This window comes from Garra rufa, chromosome 5, assembly GCF_049309525.1.
Source record: "Garra rufa chromosome 5, GarRuf1.0, whole genome shotgun sequence".
In the NCBI taxonomy this organism is placed as follows: domain Eukaryota; kingdom Metazoa; phylum Chordata; class Actinopteri; order Cypriniformes; family Cyprinidae; genus Garra; species Garra rufa.
In genome coordinates this window covers 22,211,257-22,231,161 of record NC_133365.1, presented here as the reverse complement: position 1 = coordinate 22,231,161, position 19,905 = coordinate 22,211,257, and the positions used below count along the sequence as shown (strand labels likewise).

Below are 19,905 nucleotides of genomic sequence, written 5' to 3'. Positions count from 1 at the left end.
AGATGGACATATAACTAATGAGTTATAAACTAATAGGCCTAATAACAAATCATATAAAATAAATAAATAAATATAGATAACGCAGATACAATGTCAAGATCATTAAGCAAACTCTTGCTGTGTTGTCATGAATTTATCAGTTACTAAAGAGAGCTCCGCCCACTCGGTGCGCGCATGCGCAGTGCGTGTTATTTCTACAATGACGTTGCTCAGTCTCTAGTAGCCTGTTCTGCTGGGTGCTCCTCGCTTTCCTTCAGTGAGCCGCTTTTCTAAACTCAGCCCCGGGAAACCATGGCCGAGCAGGCCTCGGGATCCACCCGGCCGCCTCAACATGACGGTAAGCGTCTTTCACCAGAAGGAGCGGTTTATCGTGCTAAATTAGCTGTGCTCGTTGTAGGCCCGCGGCCTGTTCGTTCACGGATTAGCAAGCAACAGTCAACCGGCTGACAGATACTCTCTATTTGCCTATTTATTAAAACACGCTCATAGGATGCTTTAATGCGTGATATGTGTCGATGCTTCTGACAGAACGCTTCTTGCACAAAGCATTGGGTGTGTTGGTCTTCAGGTACACAAAAGCGTGTTTATATGGTCAACATCATGATGTTGCACCCAGTGTGATCAGCAGATGACAGCTGGACTGACAGTGAGTTAAGACTATCAGAACAGACAGGGGTTTGTTTGGTATATATTTGAAGTAATTGATTATCATGTCTACAGGTTTTTGTTTGTAATGTTGTTCAGATGATATGATTCTAATGCATGTACGTTCATGCAGTGTTTTGATGCACGCATTGAATGTTAGCCATGCATTGATGTATATGCAATATAAGCACTACCATTACAAAAAGTTTTTTTTTTTTTTTTTTTTTTTGAAAATGCTATTATTGTTACCTTGTACTATTATTGTACCTTTTATAATACTGTGGTAAATGAATTACAATATGTTAGAAGTCTACTCTTAAATTTTTATTAGCAGTTTGTGATTAAATTGACCGATATATGATTTAAAACAAGTTTTGGGATGTCATATTTTCTTTGCCTTTTGTGAAGATGAAGTAAACGCACCCCTGGCCGTATATTAAAGAAAATAAAAAAAAAAAATACTTTTGCTGAAACTTTACTCGCCTTCAGGCTAGAAGATGAAGGTGTGTTTCTTTCATCTGAAAAGATTTGGAGACATTTAGCATTACATCACTTGCTTGGTAATGCAGTGAATGGGTGCCGTCAGAATGAGAGTTGCTGATAAAAACATCACAATAATCCACAAGTAATCCCCATGAATCCAGTCCATCAGTTAACATCTTGTGAGGCGAAAAGCTGTGTATTTGTAAAATAAACAAGTTCTATTATTAAACCAAGACATTTTAACTTTAAACGGTTGCTTCTGGACATAATAATCCATAAATCCTTCCACTGTTGTCATTAAAATCCATCCACATATTTGTTGTTTTAGACTCTTTTCGCTATAAGCACTGCTTGATCTGTGCCTGTTTTTCTTCTGATTCAGACAAAATGACTTTTTCACTGGAGAAATTAATATTATAGAGTACTCCAGCTTTTTGTTTCACCAGACCTTAATTGATCAATTTTAGTTGTGTGGATTACTTGTGTATTATTGTAATGTTTTTGTCAGCTGTTTAGACTCATTATGACGTCGCCCATTCACCGCAGAGGATTCTTTGTTGAGAAGGTAATGCTAAATTTCTATAAATCTGTTCTGAAGAAGAAACCAACTCATTTAGGTTTTAAATTGTCTGATGCTGAGTAGTTTTTTTTTTTTTTTTTTTTTTTTTTAGCAAATTGTCTTTTTTGTGGGTGTGTGAACTGCTAAATTAATATTTTATTAGGTATGACTCAAATGAGATTTATTGAAAACAATTATCTTCAGTTCTTAAGTCCAGGCGCATGCTGCTTCAGTCCCGTTGAGCTACATTTTTGCTGTAGGGAAAGTTCAGATAACACAGCCATCTGTCATCCCTTAAGGCTCGTGGTTGCTTTGGGTGTAGTCGTGCTTTACAAATCTGACACTTGCTGAACTGTGTAATAGGTATGCGTTTGTAAAAACTTGTATTTAGGCCTAATTAAAAGTACAAACCAACAGTAGAGATGTATGATCTGTCATGACATAATTGACCTATATGGCTGCACTGGCTTGGACTTGGCACTAGCATCTCTACTTGTTTACTTCAATGATATACTGCTCTTCCAGAATGATGTAATCATCCTGAAGAAAGCAGTTTTGTTTGTAGGCTGGTGTTCTTAAATGAAACTGCCAGATGGAATAATGGCTATTAATAGAGCTGGGCGGTATGACCAAAAGTTTATATCACGGTATTTTTTTCAAAATCTTACGGTATCACGGTATATGACGCAGGGATGGAAATTAACTTTTTTGTCCACCGGCCAGTGTGGCTGGTGGATTTCAAAATCTACCAGCCACTAAATGTTTTTACCAGCCACTTTATGTTTTTAACCGACAATGTGTAGCTGCATGTGAAGATTAACACTACAAGATCTACTATACTTGAGCAGTTTATTTAATCTCAAGTCTCAATAAAATACTGACATTTTCACAGAATTTTTCTATCATGATACAGAGCTATCTTCACAACTACACAACTTATAGCCCACATACTATAACAGCCTAGATATTTTATGTAGCCTAATTTGTGTGCATTGGGGAGTCGCTCTCTAAACGCAGGGTATTAAAGTTGCTGTTGAATGTGCGTGCGCGTTTTACTTTGGGTTTCGTTTACTATAGCGCGAAACTCTCGGCAGCGTAGAGCGTGCATTCTAAAATACAAGAGATTACTTAACAAAACCATTTGGGTGGACACCAACGGGATTTTGAAAAGCGTGTCCCCAGTGGAAATTACGCCCCTGTGTGAGTGGAACTCTGCCCCCAAGTTATCATCTGATGTAAATGAATGCCGCGTTGTACAGTATATTAAGAAAGATGCGCCATGAATTGCATCTGACAGAATATGCGCTGTAGCACGAAATACAATATATTTCTTCAAAAGCAGATTGTAAAGATATTTTAACAGACCTCTTAACGCCTATGATGTATCGCCACATTTTTTTGAAGGTGTGCCTTTGCTAAAAGTGTCCGCCGTCATCGTCGTCTTCTTCTTCGTGTATTTTAACGGCAGTTCGCAACCAACGTTAAGGTGCATTACCGCCTCACGCCGTCCGGTTGAAGTATGTTATTTTTATTTACCCGCCACGGTGGCCGGTGGGTGAAGCAAGTTTACCCGCCACAACACAAAATCACCCGCATTTGGCTGGTGGCGGGTGCTAATTTCCATCCCTGATATGACGGTATTTTTTTTTTCATGCATGACTAGGTGTTAACCACATTTCCTAATAAATTAGAGAATAATTACTGCAGTATATTGGCTTACATTGACCGGACAAGTATTAACCCAGGTTTGATTGGTCTCACAAAAGCTGCTGTTCACAAAGAAGTGACAGTGGCACTCATAATTGTAATGAGGTGAAGAAATCAGAATTCATGACTTGCAGTCAAAATACACAACACTTTATTGTGCATTCTTCATATTCCTGGACATGTTTGTGGCGGAGGTGGTGAAGCAAATAGCTTGTGTTGCCTCCCACCAATATTAAGGGACTAAATTAATATCAGCATATGAAGTATAATCGTCTCTCATTGTCTCTGAGAGTCTGAAAGTCAGTTTTTACTTTCACTTTAACATATTGCGCAGTTTTCACATTTTTGGTTTGCCGATCGTAGAGTTTATCACATGTTTGGGGAAAAATATATTTTGTAACACTTTAAAAGCCTTCTCACTGCTCTGAGCCTCAGTAAGAAGTGAAAGTAGTTTGTTTAAAGGTTCAAAGAGCAAAAGAGAGCTGTGACATGTTTGATTAGTGAATCAAAATGAAAGATGTCCCAAATAAAAACTCCAACATGCAAACTTAAGAGAACTGAAGAAAATATAAGCTCTCTTTTGATTTTATTTATTGGCCTAAAGTTTTATATGTTTGAAATTAGTACACTACAGCTATTTTTTTTTAATTAAGCCGTTTATTCAGCGAAAATGCCTTAAAGGATTAGTTCACCCAAAAATGAAAATTAGCCCATGTTTTACTCACCTTCAAGGCATTCTAGGTGTATATGACTTTTTTCTTTCAGTCGAATCCAATCAGAGTTATATTGAAAATTATACTGGCTCTCCCAAGCTTTATAATGGCAATAGGTGAGTGTTTCTGTTTAACAGTCCAAAACAAGTCTAATAAAGTGCATCCATCCATAAAAAAAGTGCTCTACACGGCTCCGGGGGGTAAATAAAGGCCTCCTGTCATTTTACCGGAATGGGTTCCAAGTAAAACAGTTTGTGCAAGCTTGAGAAAAGTAATTATTATGTTTTAAACATGGATATATTTTTTACAATAAAGCTTCAAAGAGCCAGGACATTTTTTAATATATCTCTGGGTTCGACTGAAAGAAGGAAGTCATATACACCTAAGATACCTTGAGGATGAGTAAATCATGGGCTAATTATCATTTTTGGGTAAACTAAACTTTTAATTGATCAAAAGTGGCATTAAAAACATCTACATTGTTACAAATGTAAAAAAAAAAAAAAATACATTTAAAAATATAATCAGAAATGACAGCAAAGACATCCGTAATGTCACAATTTATTTAGATTTGTAATAAATGTTGTTCTTTTGAAAATGTTATTTCAGAATTATTGATATACTACGATCATTTTTATTTTTAATTAGGTTTTATTTTAATATCTCAGTTTTCCTTAAATTTTATGTGATTTTTTTTGTCCTTATATTCGTTTTTTTATATTACGGTTTATTTTATTATTTTATTATCTAATTTCAGTTCTATTTTTTTTTTTTTTTTTAAGAAATTATTATTTTTATTCAGCAAGGATGCATTTACTTGATCAAAAATGATAGTAAAGAGTAAAGACCTAGGTCTATTACAATTTTTTGTAATGTTAAAAATGGTTTCTATTTTATATAAATGCTGTTCTTTTGAACTTTCATCATATAATCTTAAAAAAAATGCATTACTGTTTTCAAAATCAATAAGAAATGTTTCTTGAACACCAAAGCAGCATGTTAGAATAATTTCTGAAGAATTATGGTGTGCTGAAGACTGGAGTAATAAAGCTGAAGATTCAGCTTTGCATTACAGGAATAAATTACATTACATTTGAAAACAAAAAAGGAAATAGAAAGCAGCTATTTTAAATCATAATAATATTTAATAATACAATTTTATACATTTTTACCGACACCCAATAGTCCAAGAACGGTAGTCCATCTTCAAAAAAACTGTAAAAACATAGACCATTTCAGTACATTGGCGCAACACTTCTATTATTTAGCCAAGCGAGAATGGTTATCTCGTTCTCTCAACTCTTTTGTCATTGGAAATGTCCCTTCAAGAGTCATGCATTATTTATACACATTTTATTCCTGCCTTTCTGAGGTTGGAGGTGTAGATTTTTGTGAACGTCTGGCACTGATGGATGTTATGATTGCTCCGGCAGGGGTTCTGCAGCAGCACGCGGCCGAACAGGAGCAGGATCGAACCGACTTCCTGAAGCTCAAACAACAGCTGGAGATGGAGTTCAACCAGAAGCGAGCCAAGTTTAAAGAACTCTATCTGTCTAAAGAAGGTAATATATTGTTTACAGTGTTTAGTGATGTAGCAGCAAGATACAGAAAAAAGAGATGCATATATATATATATATATATATATATATATATATATATATATTTTTTTTTTTTTTTTTAATACATTTTTATGTTTCTAGTTTTGTTGGTTGTTTGGTTTTAGTTTTATGTTTATTTGGCCTTTTTTTTCCTCTTGTTTATTTGTTTTTTTTATTAATTTTTGTGTGTATGAAGTTAGTGCTTAAGTTCACATAGGTGTCCTACCAAAGGTGTTGTTCATTACATGCGGTTTAAAGGGAAAACAAATTCTTGGGATTTGCACTCACTGACTTTCAGTTCTCACTAGGGCTGCACGATATTGGGAAAAAATTACTTTGCGATATATTTTTTTCCTGCGATATACATTGCGATGTGTACAAATTCATTTATGTTCATCAGGTGTTTTGAACTGCTTAAAAATCAAATAATAATTCTAAAATAATTGGGATAATTTTGTAAGCATTTTCAAAGAATAAAAAAGTGTTAAAGTATAATCCAAACCCTGAAATAAAATACTTTTTAAACCTTATTTTGGGTTGTTTCATAAACAGTTTGACTCCCCTTATTCAGTCAATTCAGGCAAATCAAGGCTCTAATATGTTATGAAATTAATAATGAATGTTGCTTTTACCTCGATGAAAGGGAACTCATTTTCAGAATGAAAAGAGGACACTTCATTATCAAATTAAAGAATTAACATGAGTGACAAAATAAGTAATTTAACATTTTATTCAACAACTTCTTTTTTGAAAACAGATTAGTAAATATATTTTGACACAAAATTTAAAAAAAAAAAAGTCAGAAGATTCTTTTTTTTAGTTTTGCATACTTTGTTTAGCCAAAGTAAAACAAGTGTTGCTCATCAGCTAACAAAAAAGATTAAACTTTTCAACAACTCTATAAAAAAATTGGCTTCTTTCTCAGAACTGTTGCATAAAGTAAATATAAATCAGGGATGTGATTTTTCCGGATTAATCCGGAATTCCGGATTTTTCGACCTGAAAATGTGAACTATGTCACGTATTTGCGACCGTTCGCAAATGGCGGATGGCGAAGTATTCCGGACCGCAAGATGCGTCCATGCCGACCGTGAAAGCTTTTGACATAATAAAAAAATGCCAAACGCTATTTCTAATAAATACATTTATATCAAGCACACTAGGGTCAGCGTTTGGGTGCAATCTGTGCAGTGAGGAGAGGAGAGATCGGCAGACAGATTTAGCTTTCAGTGAGTGAAAAACGTTGATGGAAAATGCATTATTTTGGGGTTACGTCGCAAAATATTGTAAATATAATTTTTATACTGTATTTTCATACATATTTATATTTTAAACCACGACGGTGAGACAATGGATATCACACAAGCGCGTGAAAACTGCATATATTAAAGTGAAAGTAAAAAACAGCGCTTTCAGCATCTAATGTGCACATTCTCTAAGAGACAATGATAGACGATTATACTTCATATGCTGATATTAATTTACTTCCCTAATATTTCTCTTCTGCAAAATAAAAAGAAACGTATTTTGTGTAGGCTAAGGGTTTTTGAAAGTCGGTTCTTGAAATAAAGCTCTTCATTTTTATTGATGACTGTAGTGTTATTAGGGGTTAAGAAAGACTAATTATTTGAGGTGGTATTAAATGTGGGGATTGAAAGGCAAGAATTACGATGGAACTTTATAAGGTTATCCATTGAATAAATATGAGCGCTGCGCGTTTCAAAGTCAGCTGCGGCGCTGCTTTGTGTATCATTCTGATAGCGCCTCCTGCTGGAAGAGAATGATCTGACATTTTTAATCAGCTCGTACGTCTGCTGTTGTCAAAAAGACCAATGTAAACAAATCAGTCCATGGTTTTAAGCACCAAACACGTAGAGTTGTAAATGTTATCTGATGGATCGACAAGATCATGTGTTATACAAATTTAAACAATTAAGGAAATAAAATATATGTTAATTAATATAATACTTGATTGACAATAATTGTTGAAATTAATATAAGAATTGAAGGACTCTTGAAGGCTGAAATGTGAATTTATAATTTAAGAAATCTTTTTTGTTTTGTGAAATCTGCATCTCAATTGTAAATCATGGGGGGGGGGGGGTATATTGTCTGCTTTTTTGTCCTTAGCCAATCACATGCCTGATAAATATTCAAATACACCAATTTGGTGCTTCTGTATGCATTAATTTACTCATTGAAGCGGTTGTTCCTGAATAAAATTCCACTTGTGCCTTGCATTTGTTGTACAGATCTGGGATGGCAATTTGAGAAAAATAAGTGTGTGACGGCATAACATAAGGCTTGTCAAGCGAACGGATCATGTTTGTAAAATCCTGCTTGGTGACCATGTTTATTGGTACCATGTCTTTCGCAAGGTGAAATGTAATAGCATCAGTGGCATCTTTCTGTCGCTTAGAGCCCTTCTAGTAAGGCGTCACACTGGCAAACGCATCCGAAATAGTTTTTTGCTTTGGACGGCAATCTGATCTGGTTTTGCATTTGTCATACAGTGCTTTGTGGTGCCGACTTAAATGGTCAAACAAATTCGTAGTGTTTCCGCGAGTTGTGGCAACAACTGCCAGGCACTCCCGACAAAGCACCTGTTTTTGGTCAGCATCATCGTTTTTGTATCCAGAATACTTCCATATGACCGACGTTGCGGTTTTTTTTTACAACCAAATCTTCCATTTCGGCGCTTTTCTCCTGTCCCGCGCTCATTTCGTCATGCGCACCAAAGAGTATGTGCACACGCAGAGACTGCATGCATGAAGTAGGTGAAGCAATGTGTGCTTTGTAGTTTTTAAAGAACCCTTAATTATGAGTTAATTACTTTATTTTAGACAAATATAGATCCGTGAATAGAAAGTTTAGAGATATAGACAGTAAATTTTTAAATCAGACACATAATTTTATTTTTATTTTGCCCAGCATCGTGACTGCCGCGATGTGACTTTGCGCATGCGTACATCGCGATGACGATGCTGAAACGATGTATCGTGCAGCCCTAGTTCTCACCCTTTCAGTAGACATGTAATCCATCCGTTACATATTGTTCCTGATACACACATAGATACAGTAGAATGAACAACAAGCAAACAGTTGAGCTGTCGTCATAGATCTTTATTTCACAGTAAATCTGTCCTGGGGCAGGATGAAACTACTAAGCCAGATACATTTCAAAACTTTTCTAACAATGTTAGCAGGGATCTAAACACAAGGCTCCTTTTACACTTAATACATAAACAGGGACCAATTATTAGTCAAAGTGAATGAAACATCATGTGAAACAAATGCTGGTGGCCTTATAGAACTGAAGCTGCCGGTTCCTCTACATAAACCTTCTGTTCTTGTCCTGTAAATATCTCAGAGGAGCTGAAGAGGCAGGCTGCTATACTGGAGAAGTCCCAGGTGGAGCTGAGCAGTTTGCAGAAGCAGCTGACCGAGTCTAAAGCAGAGATGGAGACCATCAAAGCTGTGGCCACCGTCTCTGAGAGCACAAAGCAGGAAGCCATCGACCAGGTCAAGCAGCAGTGGCAGGAGGAGGTGGCGTCATTGCAGGCTATTATGAAAGGTAATAAGATACTGATTATTTTCATGCTGAAGTGTTGGATAACCGATACGCAGAACCGCTTTTTATTTAATGTTCTATTTCTGTTTCAAACGGTAACTAAACCATTCATCTCTATCCTGAAGGTGACTGAAATGCTAAATAGCAGTCCAAGACTAATATGTAACCCTGGACCACAAAACCAGTCATAAGGGTAAATAAAAAAAAAAAAAGATATTTATAAATCATCTGGAGGCTGAATAAATAAGCTTTCCATTGATGTATAGTTATCATTATTGTTTGAATAGGACAATATTTGGCCAATATACAACTATTTGAAAATGTGGAATCTGAGCGTGCAAAAAAAAAAAAACAATTGAGAAAAAAATGAAGTTCTTATGCAATGCATATTACTGAACAACAATTACGTTTTGATGTATTTACGGTATGAAATTTACAAAATATCTTCATGGAACATGATTTTTACTTAATATCCTAATGATTTTTGACATTAAAAAAAAAATAATAATTTTGATCTATACAATGTAGTTTTGGCTGTTGCTACAAATATACCCGTGCTATTTAGGACTGGTTTTGTGGCCCAGGGTCACATATTGCTGCAATTTATGAAGAAACCATGGGTAAAAGAACGTAAAATGTAAAGGACTTTCTAGATGGCACCATATATTGTTGTTTTTCATATACTACACTATTTCTGCAAGAAATAAATAATTTTATTTAATCAAAAATGACAGCAGAGACATTTAATTTAACAAAATATTTATATTTCAAAGAAGTGCTGTTCTTTTGAAAGTGTTATTTTAGTGTTATTGATATACCATTATAGTTTTTATTATTATTTTAAATAGTTTTTTTTATATACATTAGTTTTTCTTTTGATGTTTAGTAATTTGTTATTTTTGTCTTTTATATTAGTTTTTTTTAAATGTCACTTCATGGGTTTATTTTATTTATTTATTTATTTATTTATTTATTTAATCAGTTTAGTTCTAGTTTTTATTTTTTCCAGTTAGTAATTGTAGTGTATCAACTTGTATTTGTTAGTTGCCATGATAACATTTACATTTTGTTTCAAATGTTTCATTTAATATTTATATTTTATTTATTTTAGCTTTACTTTGATTAGCAAAATGGTTTTTAATTGTTTTAGTCAAAAGCATTTAACTTTGCTATTACAGGAGTAAATAACTTTTTAAAAATTGTAATAATGTTATTTTAAATCGCAATAATATATCACAATTACGTTTTTTTTTTTACTGAATTTATGTAATATTTATATATTTTTTAATGTCAGCTTTACTTTGATTAACAAAAAGGTTTTTAACAGTTTTAGTAAAAACATTGAACTTTGCCATTATAGGAAATAATTTCTTTTTAAAATTGTAAAATTATTTAAATTTTGTAATGTTTCACAATATTAATTTTTTAAAACTATTTTTGATCAAATAAATGCAGCATATATAGAATTTACGTATATAATTTATGTATTTATTTAATTATTTTTGCCATTTATCAGCATAATGTTTAAGCACTGCTAAACAGTAAATGTGTATTTTTATATTAATCAGTATATTTCATAAATGAACATTCAACAGACTCATGTTGTGTAGAGACAGAAGTGTAGGCAGAAAGTTGCAGTCTGTCTTTGAGTTGAGATTCTGTGTAAGTCTTGTTAAATCATAAGCGTCATAAATAAACCCTATTTGGACAAGGGAGGATTAGAAAGATGTCTACTTTTGATCTCTGCATGTGAATGTAAAATGTGTTTCTGAGGCTTTCCGTTTGATGTATAAATCCTTATCTTGACGTGCATGTGTGTCCAGATGCAGAGCGGGAAGTTAAGTTGCAGTTCCAGCAGAAGTTGGAGCAGGAGCGTGCTCAGTGGGCACAGTACCGCGACGGGGTGGAGCGAGAGATAGCCGAGCTCCGCCGCCGTCTCTCTGAGGGACAGGAGGAGGAGAATTTAGAGAACGAGATGAAGAAGGTCAGATTTGCTTATTGATGTACTTTTTAGGATTTTACTTCCCTCAACTGTAAAAGCAAAAATGCACAGTCTTATTCTCTGAATTCTGACTCAAAGCCAGAGTGTTTGCATCATGTTAGTGGGTTTGTATTAATCTAGGCTCAGGAGGACGCAGAGAAGCTACGCTCGGTGGTGATGCCAATGGAGAGTGAGATTGCAGCGCTGAAGGCCAAACTGTCAAGCTCAGAAGATCGAGTTAAGGAACTCGAGGCAGCAAAGGTTAGGCGTGAATAAAAAAAAAAAAAGTGGAACTGAGAGCCAGACTGTTTTGTTCAGATGTATTATTAGATCTGACTCATTTCTATGTCATTTCATTGCTTTCATGTGGTTATGACGTTAAGAATTAGACAAATTCACACCTGGCGAATTGAACTTACAGTGTGTGTAATTACAGCCGTTAAGTTATGATTATGACTATGTGGTAATGTTTTGGCCTTAGGAATGAGTGATATATCAGTTGAGTCTTGTAAAAGTTGGTAGAAGTCAGTGATCCAGCAGCCCTAAAGTCATTAAAGGTTGTTAATGAGTCTGCTAGTTTATTTTCAAACATAAAATGTTCATTTTGAGTCAGCTTTTGGACTCTGAAGTGTAAAGGTTGTGTGAAGGCCTCTGTTTATGGGTCTTGTTAATCATGGAAAACAAAGTTTGAAACATGTGCTCGGTTAATTCCCAGGTGAAGGAGCTTAATCACGTCCTGGAGGCTGAGAAATCATGCCGTACAGACTTGGAGATGTATGTTGCCGTCCTCAACACCCAGAAATCTGTCCTTCAGGAGGATGCAGAGAAACTTCGGAAAGAACTACATGAAGGTATGTGAGCAAAATATTTATTATGCAAACAATTCTAAGTAGGGCCTCATAATAAATCACGTTAATATCACATTCAACATTAGGAAAAGCTGTGATATTCATGCGCGCATCTTGTCTGTAAAGCAAGGTTCTGTGATCAGTAGTAAATCTCCATTCGAAGCCCAGAGGGCGCTCTTGTGAGGAAACTCCAAAAACGCTCCACAAAAGAAATCCAGGAATTCTTGATCGCTGCAGATAAATTCAACATGACTAATAAACGCATGACTATGACAAGATATGATTTATCTGAGATCTTCTTATAATTATTATTATCATTTTCATTATTATAAATTATTATAATGCTGTGCTAATTGACACAGCCTTTGTTACTGCTTAGAATACTGTTAAATATGTTGTGTGCCTTATTCTCTGTAAGAAACCACATCATCTCACAGAAGGATTTATTTCAAACACTCGACTGACATTATGAAGTGAGTTTGGCGTAAAAACATGTTATTAAATGTGGTATTTTCACCGGCTTTCAGATGGAGCAGCATTTACTACACAGAGCCGTAGTTTACAGAGAAGCTACGGAAACAACTTTATTATCGCAGCATGATTCGATAATATCAATGATACTGTCTGCGTGGTTTTGCGTAGCTTGTCAGTGAACTACGGCTCTGTGTAGTAAATACTTCTCCATCTGAAAGCACGCACGTGATGGAGATTTACTACTGATTACAGAACTGGATTTACTGACAAGAAATGTTACATTTTCTTCTTAGTTTGGTTGATTAGTTTGTCATTTCAGGTTCAGTATAATGTTTAAATATTTTAATTATTTACTTACTTTTATAAGGCCCTATGAAAGTTTTCCTGTTTAAATTTTTCTTGACTCTGTTTTAACGGTTAAATTAAAAATATTTCTCAAAACGCATGTCTAATTAGATAAAATCATGAAATGGACACAATTTAACAGAAACTTATAAAAATATTTTAACAAAACAAATGTAGCTTTATGGCTCTGTAAAATATATTTTTAAATTCAATATTTTTACTAAATTCTGTGTTTTCCATTAATTTTCTGGACTCCATTTTAATGGTTTTATTAAACTTTAATAATCAAAAGCATGTAATTAATTTATTTTATAAAAAATACGAACTTTTATTTTTTTTCCTGAGAAGTACAGTGTTGTGTATTTACATTTTTCTGGTAAATAATTTTTCTGGTAAATATTTCTTAAAGAATAACATTTTATGTTAACATAACATTATGTTGTTAGCAGTAATACTGTCATTACATTAAATCTGTCAAAATCTCTTTAAGTTTAAACTGAACTTTTATTTTGACGGGTTGCTGTGAAGACTTTCTGTTTGATGTGATATGATGATAGATTTTCTCTAAAGAAACTGTAAAATGCTCATGAAGTGATTTTTTTTTTTTTTTTTTGGTGAAGAAGTTACAACCTGTATTTAGCAAGGATGCATTAAGATAATAAGAAGTAACAGTAAAGACATTTAAAATGTAAAAAAAAATCTGTTTCAAACAAGTGATGTTTTTTTGGATTTCCTACATTATATGCTATTAGAATTCTTTAATGAATCTTTAATCAGTTCTTCAACATTCATATTAATAAGAAATGTTGAGCACCAGATCAGCAAATTAGAATGATTTCTGAAAGGTCATGTGACACTTGGAGGCTGCTAAAAATTCAGCATTCAGAAATAAATTACATTTTAAAATATATTCAAATATATTTTTTTAAAAATGTTATTCATAATATTATTTAAAATTCACAATATTACTGTTTATCCTTTTTCTTAACATTAATCTTATAGATTCAAAAGCTGTGAACGGATACTATGTAGTCATAACACTTCAAAATAGCTCAGTTATTGACAAGCATTAAATTTTACGCTACACCTTAATGTCATGTTAGGAAGCACATACAGGATGCGAATTTGCATTCAGAAACGGAACACAAGGTCTCAAGACATGTTTTTAAGAGTTCAACTATTTTTAACTTGACACTTTCTTTAAAACCCAGCATTCATGGTGCCAGTCGCTTAAAAAAGAGAACAAATGTATCCTGTGTGAACACTCCCCTATGCATCAGCAAATGTTTTGCATGCCTTTTTTGTTTACTTATATGGTAATAAACTTAATCCAAATGAAAAACGTAATTTGTGCAAGGTTAGATGCATTAGATTGTGCTGATGGTGTTTCACAGATGAGATGTCACTCGCACATGTCCACCAAAACAGTTTTTGTGAATGTAAGTTAAATGCTTGTACTGTAAAGCTGTGATAGACTAGAGGTCTTTATGTCCCATTCCCAGCACATCAGCAGGTGATTGACATCCAGTTTGAACTATGGTTTATTTTTCAGTGGTTCACCTGCTGGAGTTGGAGCGGCAACAGCACAGTCAGCTGAAACACACTTGGCAACGTGCCAACGATCAGTTCCTGGAGTCACAGCGGCTGCTGATGCGAGACATGCAGCGCATTGAGAGCGTTCTGTCCTCTGAGCAGCTGCGGCAGGTGGAGGAGATGAAGAAGAGGGACCAGGTACTTCTGTTGTTTAATCAACTGGAAGCATTAATTGAATCCATTCTAAAGTTCAGACTAAAAGTAATTCTCAGTTGAGGTTGTTTAATAAGTATAAAAGATCTGGTTGGTTGCACTGTGTAACAAGACATGAATCAGGAATCATATGATAATTTTTTTCTGGCCTTAAAGCTAAAATGCTTCATGAATTACCAAAAGACCCACTGCCACTGAACATTTTTGCTTAAAACACAACAATATGGAGTAGCAGTTTAGACCTGAAGACTCTTTAGAAACCAATACTAATTCAGAAACTAATTTTTTTTTAATAATAATTTCATTTTTCAGTATGTATTGTAAGTATATGTATGTATTCAGTATGTACAGTAAGTAGTATTACCCATAAACAGTTTACACAACATATAGAGTTTGTCTAGAAGCATTAGATCAGTGTTAATCAATGAAACGTTTTGTTTGATCATGATTAATAGCATAATTAATCATAGATGTAGTTGAGGTAAAAAACTTACATATATTTACATCTGCAAAATGTTAATTATTTTAGCAAAATAAGAGGGATCATACAAAATGCATGTTATTTTTTTATTTTGTTCTGAATTGTCCTGAATAAGATATTTCACATAAAAGATGTTTACATGTAGTCCACAAGAGAAAATAAAAGCTGAATTTATAAAAAATTACCGTGTTCAAAAGTTTACATCCACTTGATTCTTAATACTGTATTGTTCATGATCCACAGCTGTGTTTATGTTCATGAGTCCCTTGTTGGTCCTGAACAGTTAAACTGCCTAATGTTCTTAAAAAAAAAACCTTCAGGTCCCACACATTTTGGGTTTTTCAACATTTTTGTATTTGAACCTTTTCTAGCATTGACTATGATTTTGAGATCCATCTTTTCACACTGAGGACAACTGAGAGACTCATATGCAACTATTACAGAAGGTTCAAACGCTCACTGATGCTTCAGAAGAAAAAATTAAGAACCAGGGGTGTTTTTTTCATTTAGTAAAGTTACATTTACCCTGATCTTCAAATTCAAAAAAGTTTTCACCCCCAGCTCTTGATGCATTGTTTTGTTTTTTCTTCTGGAAAATCAGTGAGTGTTTGAACCTTCTGTAATACTTGCAGTAACTGAGTCCCTCAGTTGTCCTTAGTGTGAAAAGATGGATCTCAAAATCATTCAAATTCACAAAAATGCTGAAAATCCACAGAAAAGACCCACTGCCACTGAACATTTTTGCTTAAAACACAACAATATGGAGTAGCAGTTTAGACCTGAAGACTCTTTAGAAACAAATACTAATTCAGAAACTATTTTTTTTAATAATAATTTCATTTTTCAGTGTGTATTGTAAGTATATGTATGTATTCAGTATGTACAGTAAGTAGTATTACCCATAAACAGTTTACACAACATATAGAGTTTGTCTAGAAGCATTAGATTAGTGTTAATCAATGAAACGCTGTCTGTTGTCCTTAGTGTGAAAAGATGGATCTCAAAATCATTCAAATTCACAAAAATGCTGAAAATCCACAGAATTTGTGGGAACTGAAGGATTTTTCTGAAGTGTGTAGTTTAACTGTTCAGGACAAATAAGGGACTCATGAACAACTTCGGTAACAACAGGCTTCAGGTAACAACACAGTATTAAGAATCAAGTGTATGTAAACTTTTAAACGGTTTAATTTTTATAAATTCAACTAGTATTTTATCTTGTGGACTATATGTAAACGTCTTTTATGTGAAATATCTTATTCAGGATAAACAAAATCAGTTACAGAACAATAAAAATAGTATAAAAAGTTTTAATTTAATTAAACTTACAGCAATATTCACATAAATTCATTATAATACGTGTCACATTTAGCTGTGACTTTTATATAGTGTGTTGGTCATGTTTCAGTGAGACCTTAGTTAATTTTTTACCTTTTAGTTTTCACATTAGAATTACAAGCTAAAACATTTGTTATTAATACTGTTATGTGAGGGATGATCCTGTGTACAATGTCAGTAACACAAGTGTTAAGTTTTTTTTTTTTTCTTTTTTTGTTGTTGTTAGAACTCATTTTATGAATGATAGCTAAAGCCATTTTCCTGCACTAATTTATCTCAGTTTTATAAAAGTATTTTGATATTGTTTAATTTGGTTCAAAGAAGTTTGTCTAATCAGTTAAATTTTCTCCATATATTAGAGATATTTTAACGGGGATAGTTAGTTATGTAATTATTTAGTTTTTCCCTCTCTTTTTGGGAGGATTTTTGTGTGGGGTGGGAATTTAATTCAGAATTAATTTTATGAATTAAAAGGGAACAAATTCTTAAATTCTGAATATAGGCTAGTACCTCGCTAGGACACCTGGTTAGTCTTGTGCTTACTGTACATTTACGCAAATATTTGCATATTTGCCTAGGAAGAGGATGAGAAGGAAAGATTGAGCCAGGCTAAAGAGGCCAGTGAGGATGATGGGACAGAACATGCAGAAGCAGTAGAGGACTCTCTCCTTGGACTCTCCATAGAAGAGGTATTTTTTTTTTTATATATATATATATGCACACAGAGATCTGATCTCATCATCATACAGTCTGTCTGGATTGACATGAAGAAACCATAACAAATTTAGACTAAATCTAGAAGAACTGTGGCAATGTCTCCAAGGTGCTTCAAGAAACCTACCTGCAAAGCTAAAGTACTGTTAAAAGCTTTAGGCACTTGTGTAAAAATTCTGTAAAATGGGGATGCTGTAAAAAACAATGTCGTAAATAGATTTTCATTATCAATTTACTTCTATTAACTAAATTAAATCAACATTTTCTGTGGCTAGCCTTGCTGTTTAAAGCAGCTTTTGCCCTAGGTGCACTTGCACATAGTTTTTCAGGTGGCTTTGCAGGTGGGTTTGTTGAAGCATCTTAAAGACGTTGCCACAGTTCTTCTGGGTTTAGTCTGTCTCAGTTTGTTCTGTTTGTTCATGTCATTCCAGACAGACTGGATGATGATGGGATCAGATCTCTGTGTGGAGCACTGGCTGTTGTCAGACTCCTTGTGCAAACAAAAATCTTACTGAATTATTACAATTAATGGCAAAATGAATGTTTGGAAATGTAAACTGATATTTCCTACTGACACACTACAGCAAAAGATAAATAACTGACTTAAAACCATTTTTTAGCTGCTGAAAATACTAGTGTTCTAACTAGGGATGTTAACCGATGACCGTTTGACCGGTGGTTGACCGTATCAACGTTAACCGGTCAAAGTTGTCGGTAGTCGGTTAAAAAAAAAAAGTGCCGGTGCGTCTTTTACGCATTCTGAAGGTGCCTGTTTTATCCATTGGTTTTATCATGTTGCAGTCTATTAGGCAACATTCCGCATAAGATGGGCTTAGATTTGGAAATACATTACATCTACATTTCAGTGGTAACCGATAAGGTGATGATGATCATCATCTTTCTTTATTATGGTTAGCACTACCTCAACTAAAGCGGCGTCTCTTCGGAGCTGTCATTTTCTTAAATGAGCCGTGGCAATGTTTCAAATGAGCTTCTAACCTAGACAAACGCCTTTATTTTCAAAGCGATCACCTTGTACCCAAACCATTTGAAACTAAGGAGCCATTTGTCCTACGATTACATACAACAAGCTCTTTGGCGCCGCGTTTGCGGGACTCATGTTTCGCGCTGTAGGGGATTTTAAAAAAAGTGACGTGAGTGGCAGTGTGTGTGTGTGTGTGTGTGTGTGTGTGTGTGTGTGTGCGCGGGAGGAAGAGCGGCAGAGAGAGGCCGCGATCACACCGAACGCGTTTTTGCAGAAGGAGGCGCCTCTTTTGAATGGTTTTCTGTTGGCAGTGAGCGTTCTACGCGCTGCTTATGCGTCCCAGGCGCCTCGCGTTTTCACCGCCTGCTGCGCCTCGCGTTTTTGCAGGAGCGCGTGAAGTTGAAAAAAAAAATCAACTCTGAGCGGAAAAACGCCCAACGTCATTCGCGTTCTTTTCCATTGTCCAATCGAATGAATGGAGAGGCGGGCCTTCTGTTGTGGTGACGGAATTTTACGGTTGCTTAAAAAGTCCGGAGACTGCAAGAAATAGAGGAGAAACCTTTTGTGTCTATCGTGGGTAACCCGGAGCTGTATTATTTAGGGTTTATGACAGTTTACTTAACAGCATAAAACTAAGATTTTAGAGCGCTCGCGCTATAATCCTTTGATTTGACTGACAGGACAGCTGTTTTGGTCGTTGCTTAGCAACATAAAAAAAACGCAGCACGCTCTTTTATTAAAAGTCACCAAAAAAAGGCAGTGCTGTGCGCCTCGCGTTTTTAGAACTAAAAGACGCATTCGGTGTGATCGCGGCCAGATGCGACAGAGTTGCGAAATTGCAGGCGCGGCTGGAAATGGCTGTTATTTCAAATAGCGTACCATATTTTAAACTAATCGGTTAACCGGTTTCAACCGGCTAATGAGGCTCGGTGGTCGGTCAAGAAATTTTTTAGTTTTCGCCATCCCTAGTTCTAACAATTTTGGCCACCACTGTAAATAATCTACAATGTTGACTATAATGTTACCTTAAATGTTAAGTATCTTGTTTTCTCTTTCTCATTTTGATCTCAGTCCCATCTCAGCCAGAGCATCCACAGCTCGTTACACTCTCTGGACGCAGACACCCCAAGCCGCCCGGATGGCTCTGACCCTTATAAGGATGGGCTTAGGAGGGTGCAGTCCACCGACAGCCTGGGTTCTTCAGGAGGTGCCCTACAGCCTCATGGACTGGGCGGACACAACAATAAGGCCAAGTCAGCTAGCCAGCTGGATGAGTCAGACTTTGGTCCTCTAGTGGGGGCAGACTGTGGAGGCTTTGACAGCATGGACACCTCATCCATATCATCCCTCCAGCCTGGACAATTTCTCCTCACCAAGGACCAGGAGAAGGCCATTAAGGCCATGACCCCAGAGCAGGAGGAAACCGCATCACTCCTGTCCAGCATCTCTCATACTGCCGATACGGCTTACCTGCCTCCTGGCTACCGACTGGTCAGCGAGAGTGAGTGGAATCTGCTGCAGCAAGAGGTCAGTTAGTAGATGCTTTTTAGGGGGATGCCTTTTTGTTTATTTCTAAGTTAACCTATTTTGTTTTCTGTACTGTTGAACCTAGCTTAACTGTTAGGCTTGTTAGTGAAAATGCACTCGGTGGCCACTTAAAAGAGTAGTTCACTTTCTGAACAAAAATTTACAGATGATGTACTCACCCCCTTGTCAT

General features: G+C 35.3%; 1 protein-coding gene across 1 annotated transcript in view; it reads left to right on the top strand.

Moving 5' to 3' along the window:
* The first annotated feature begins 201 nt into the window (after positions 1-201).
* Positions 202-19,905, top strand: part of LOC141334484 (rab GTPase-binding effector protein 1-like) — a 37,579-nt gene continuing 17,875 nt past the window's right edge. The window contains exons 1-9 of the mRNA XM_073839576.1: positions 202-337; positions 5,541-5,669; positions 9,076-9,279; positions 11,100-11,260; positions 11,399-11,518; positions 11,973-12,108; positions 14,477-14,655; positions 17,068-17,178; positions 19,260-19,715. Of these exons, the coding sequence (XP_073695677.1) occupies positions 292-337; positions 5,541-5,669; positions 9,076-9,279; positions 11,100-11,260; positions 11,399-11,518; positions 11,973-12,108; positions 14,477-14,655; positions 17,068-17,178; positions 19,260-19,715 (1,542 nt within the window). The 5' untranslated portion in view covers positions 202-291. The remainder of the gene's footprint in view (positions 338-5,540; positions 5,670-9,075; positions 9,280-11,099; positions 11,261-11,398; positions 11,519-11,972; positions 12,109-14,476; positions 14,656-17,067; positions 17,179-19,259; positions 19,716-19,905) is intronic.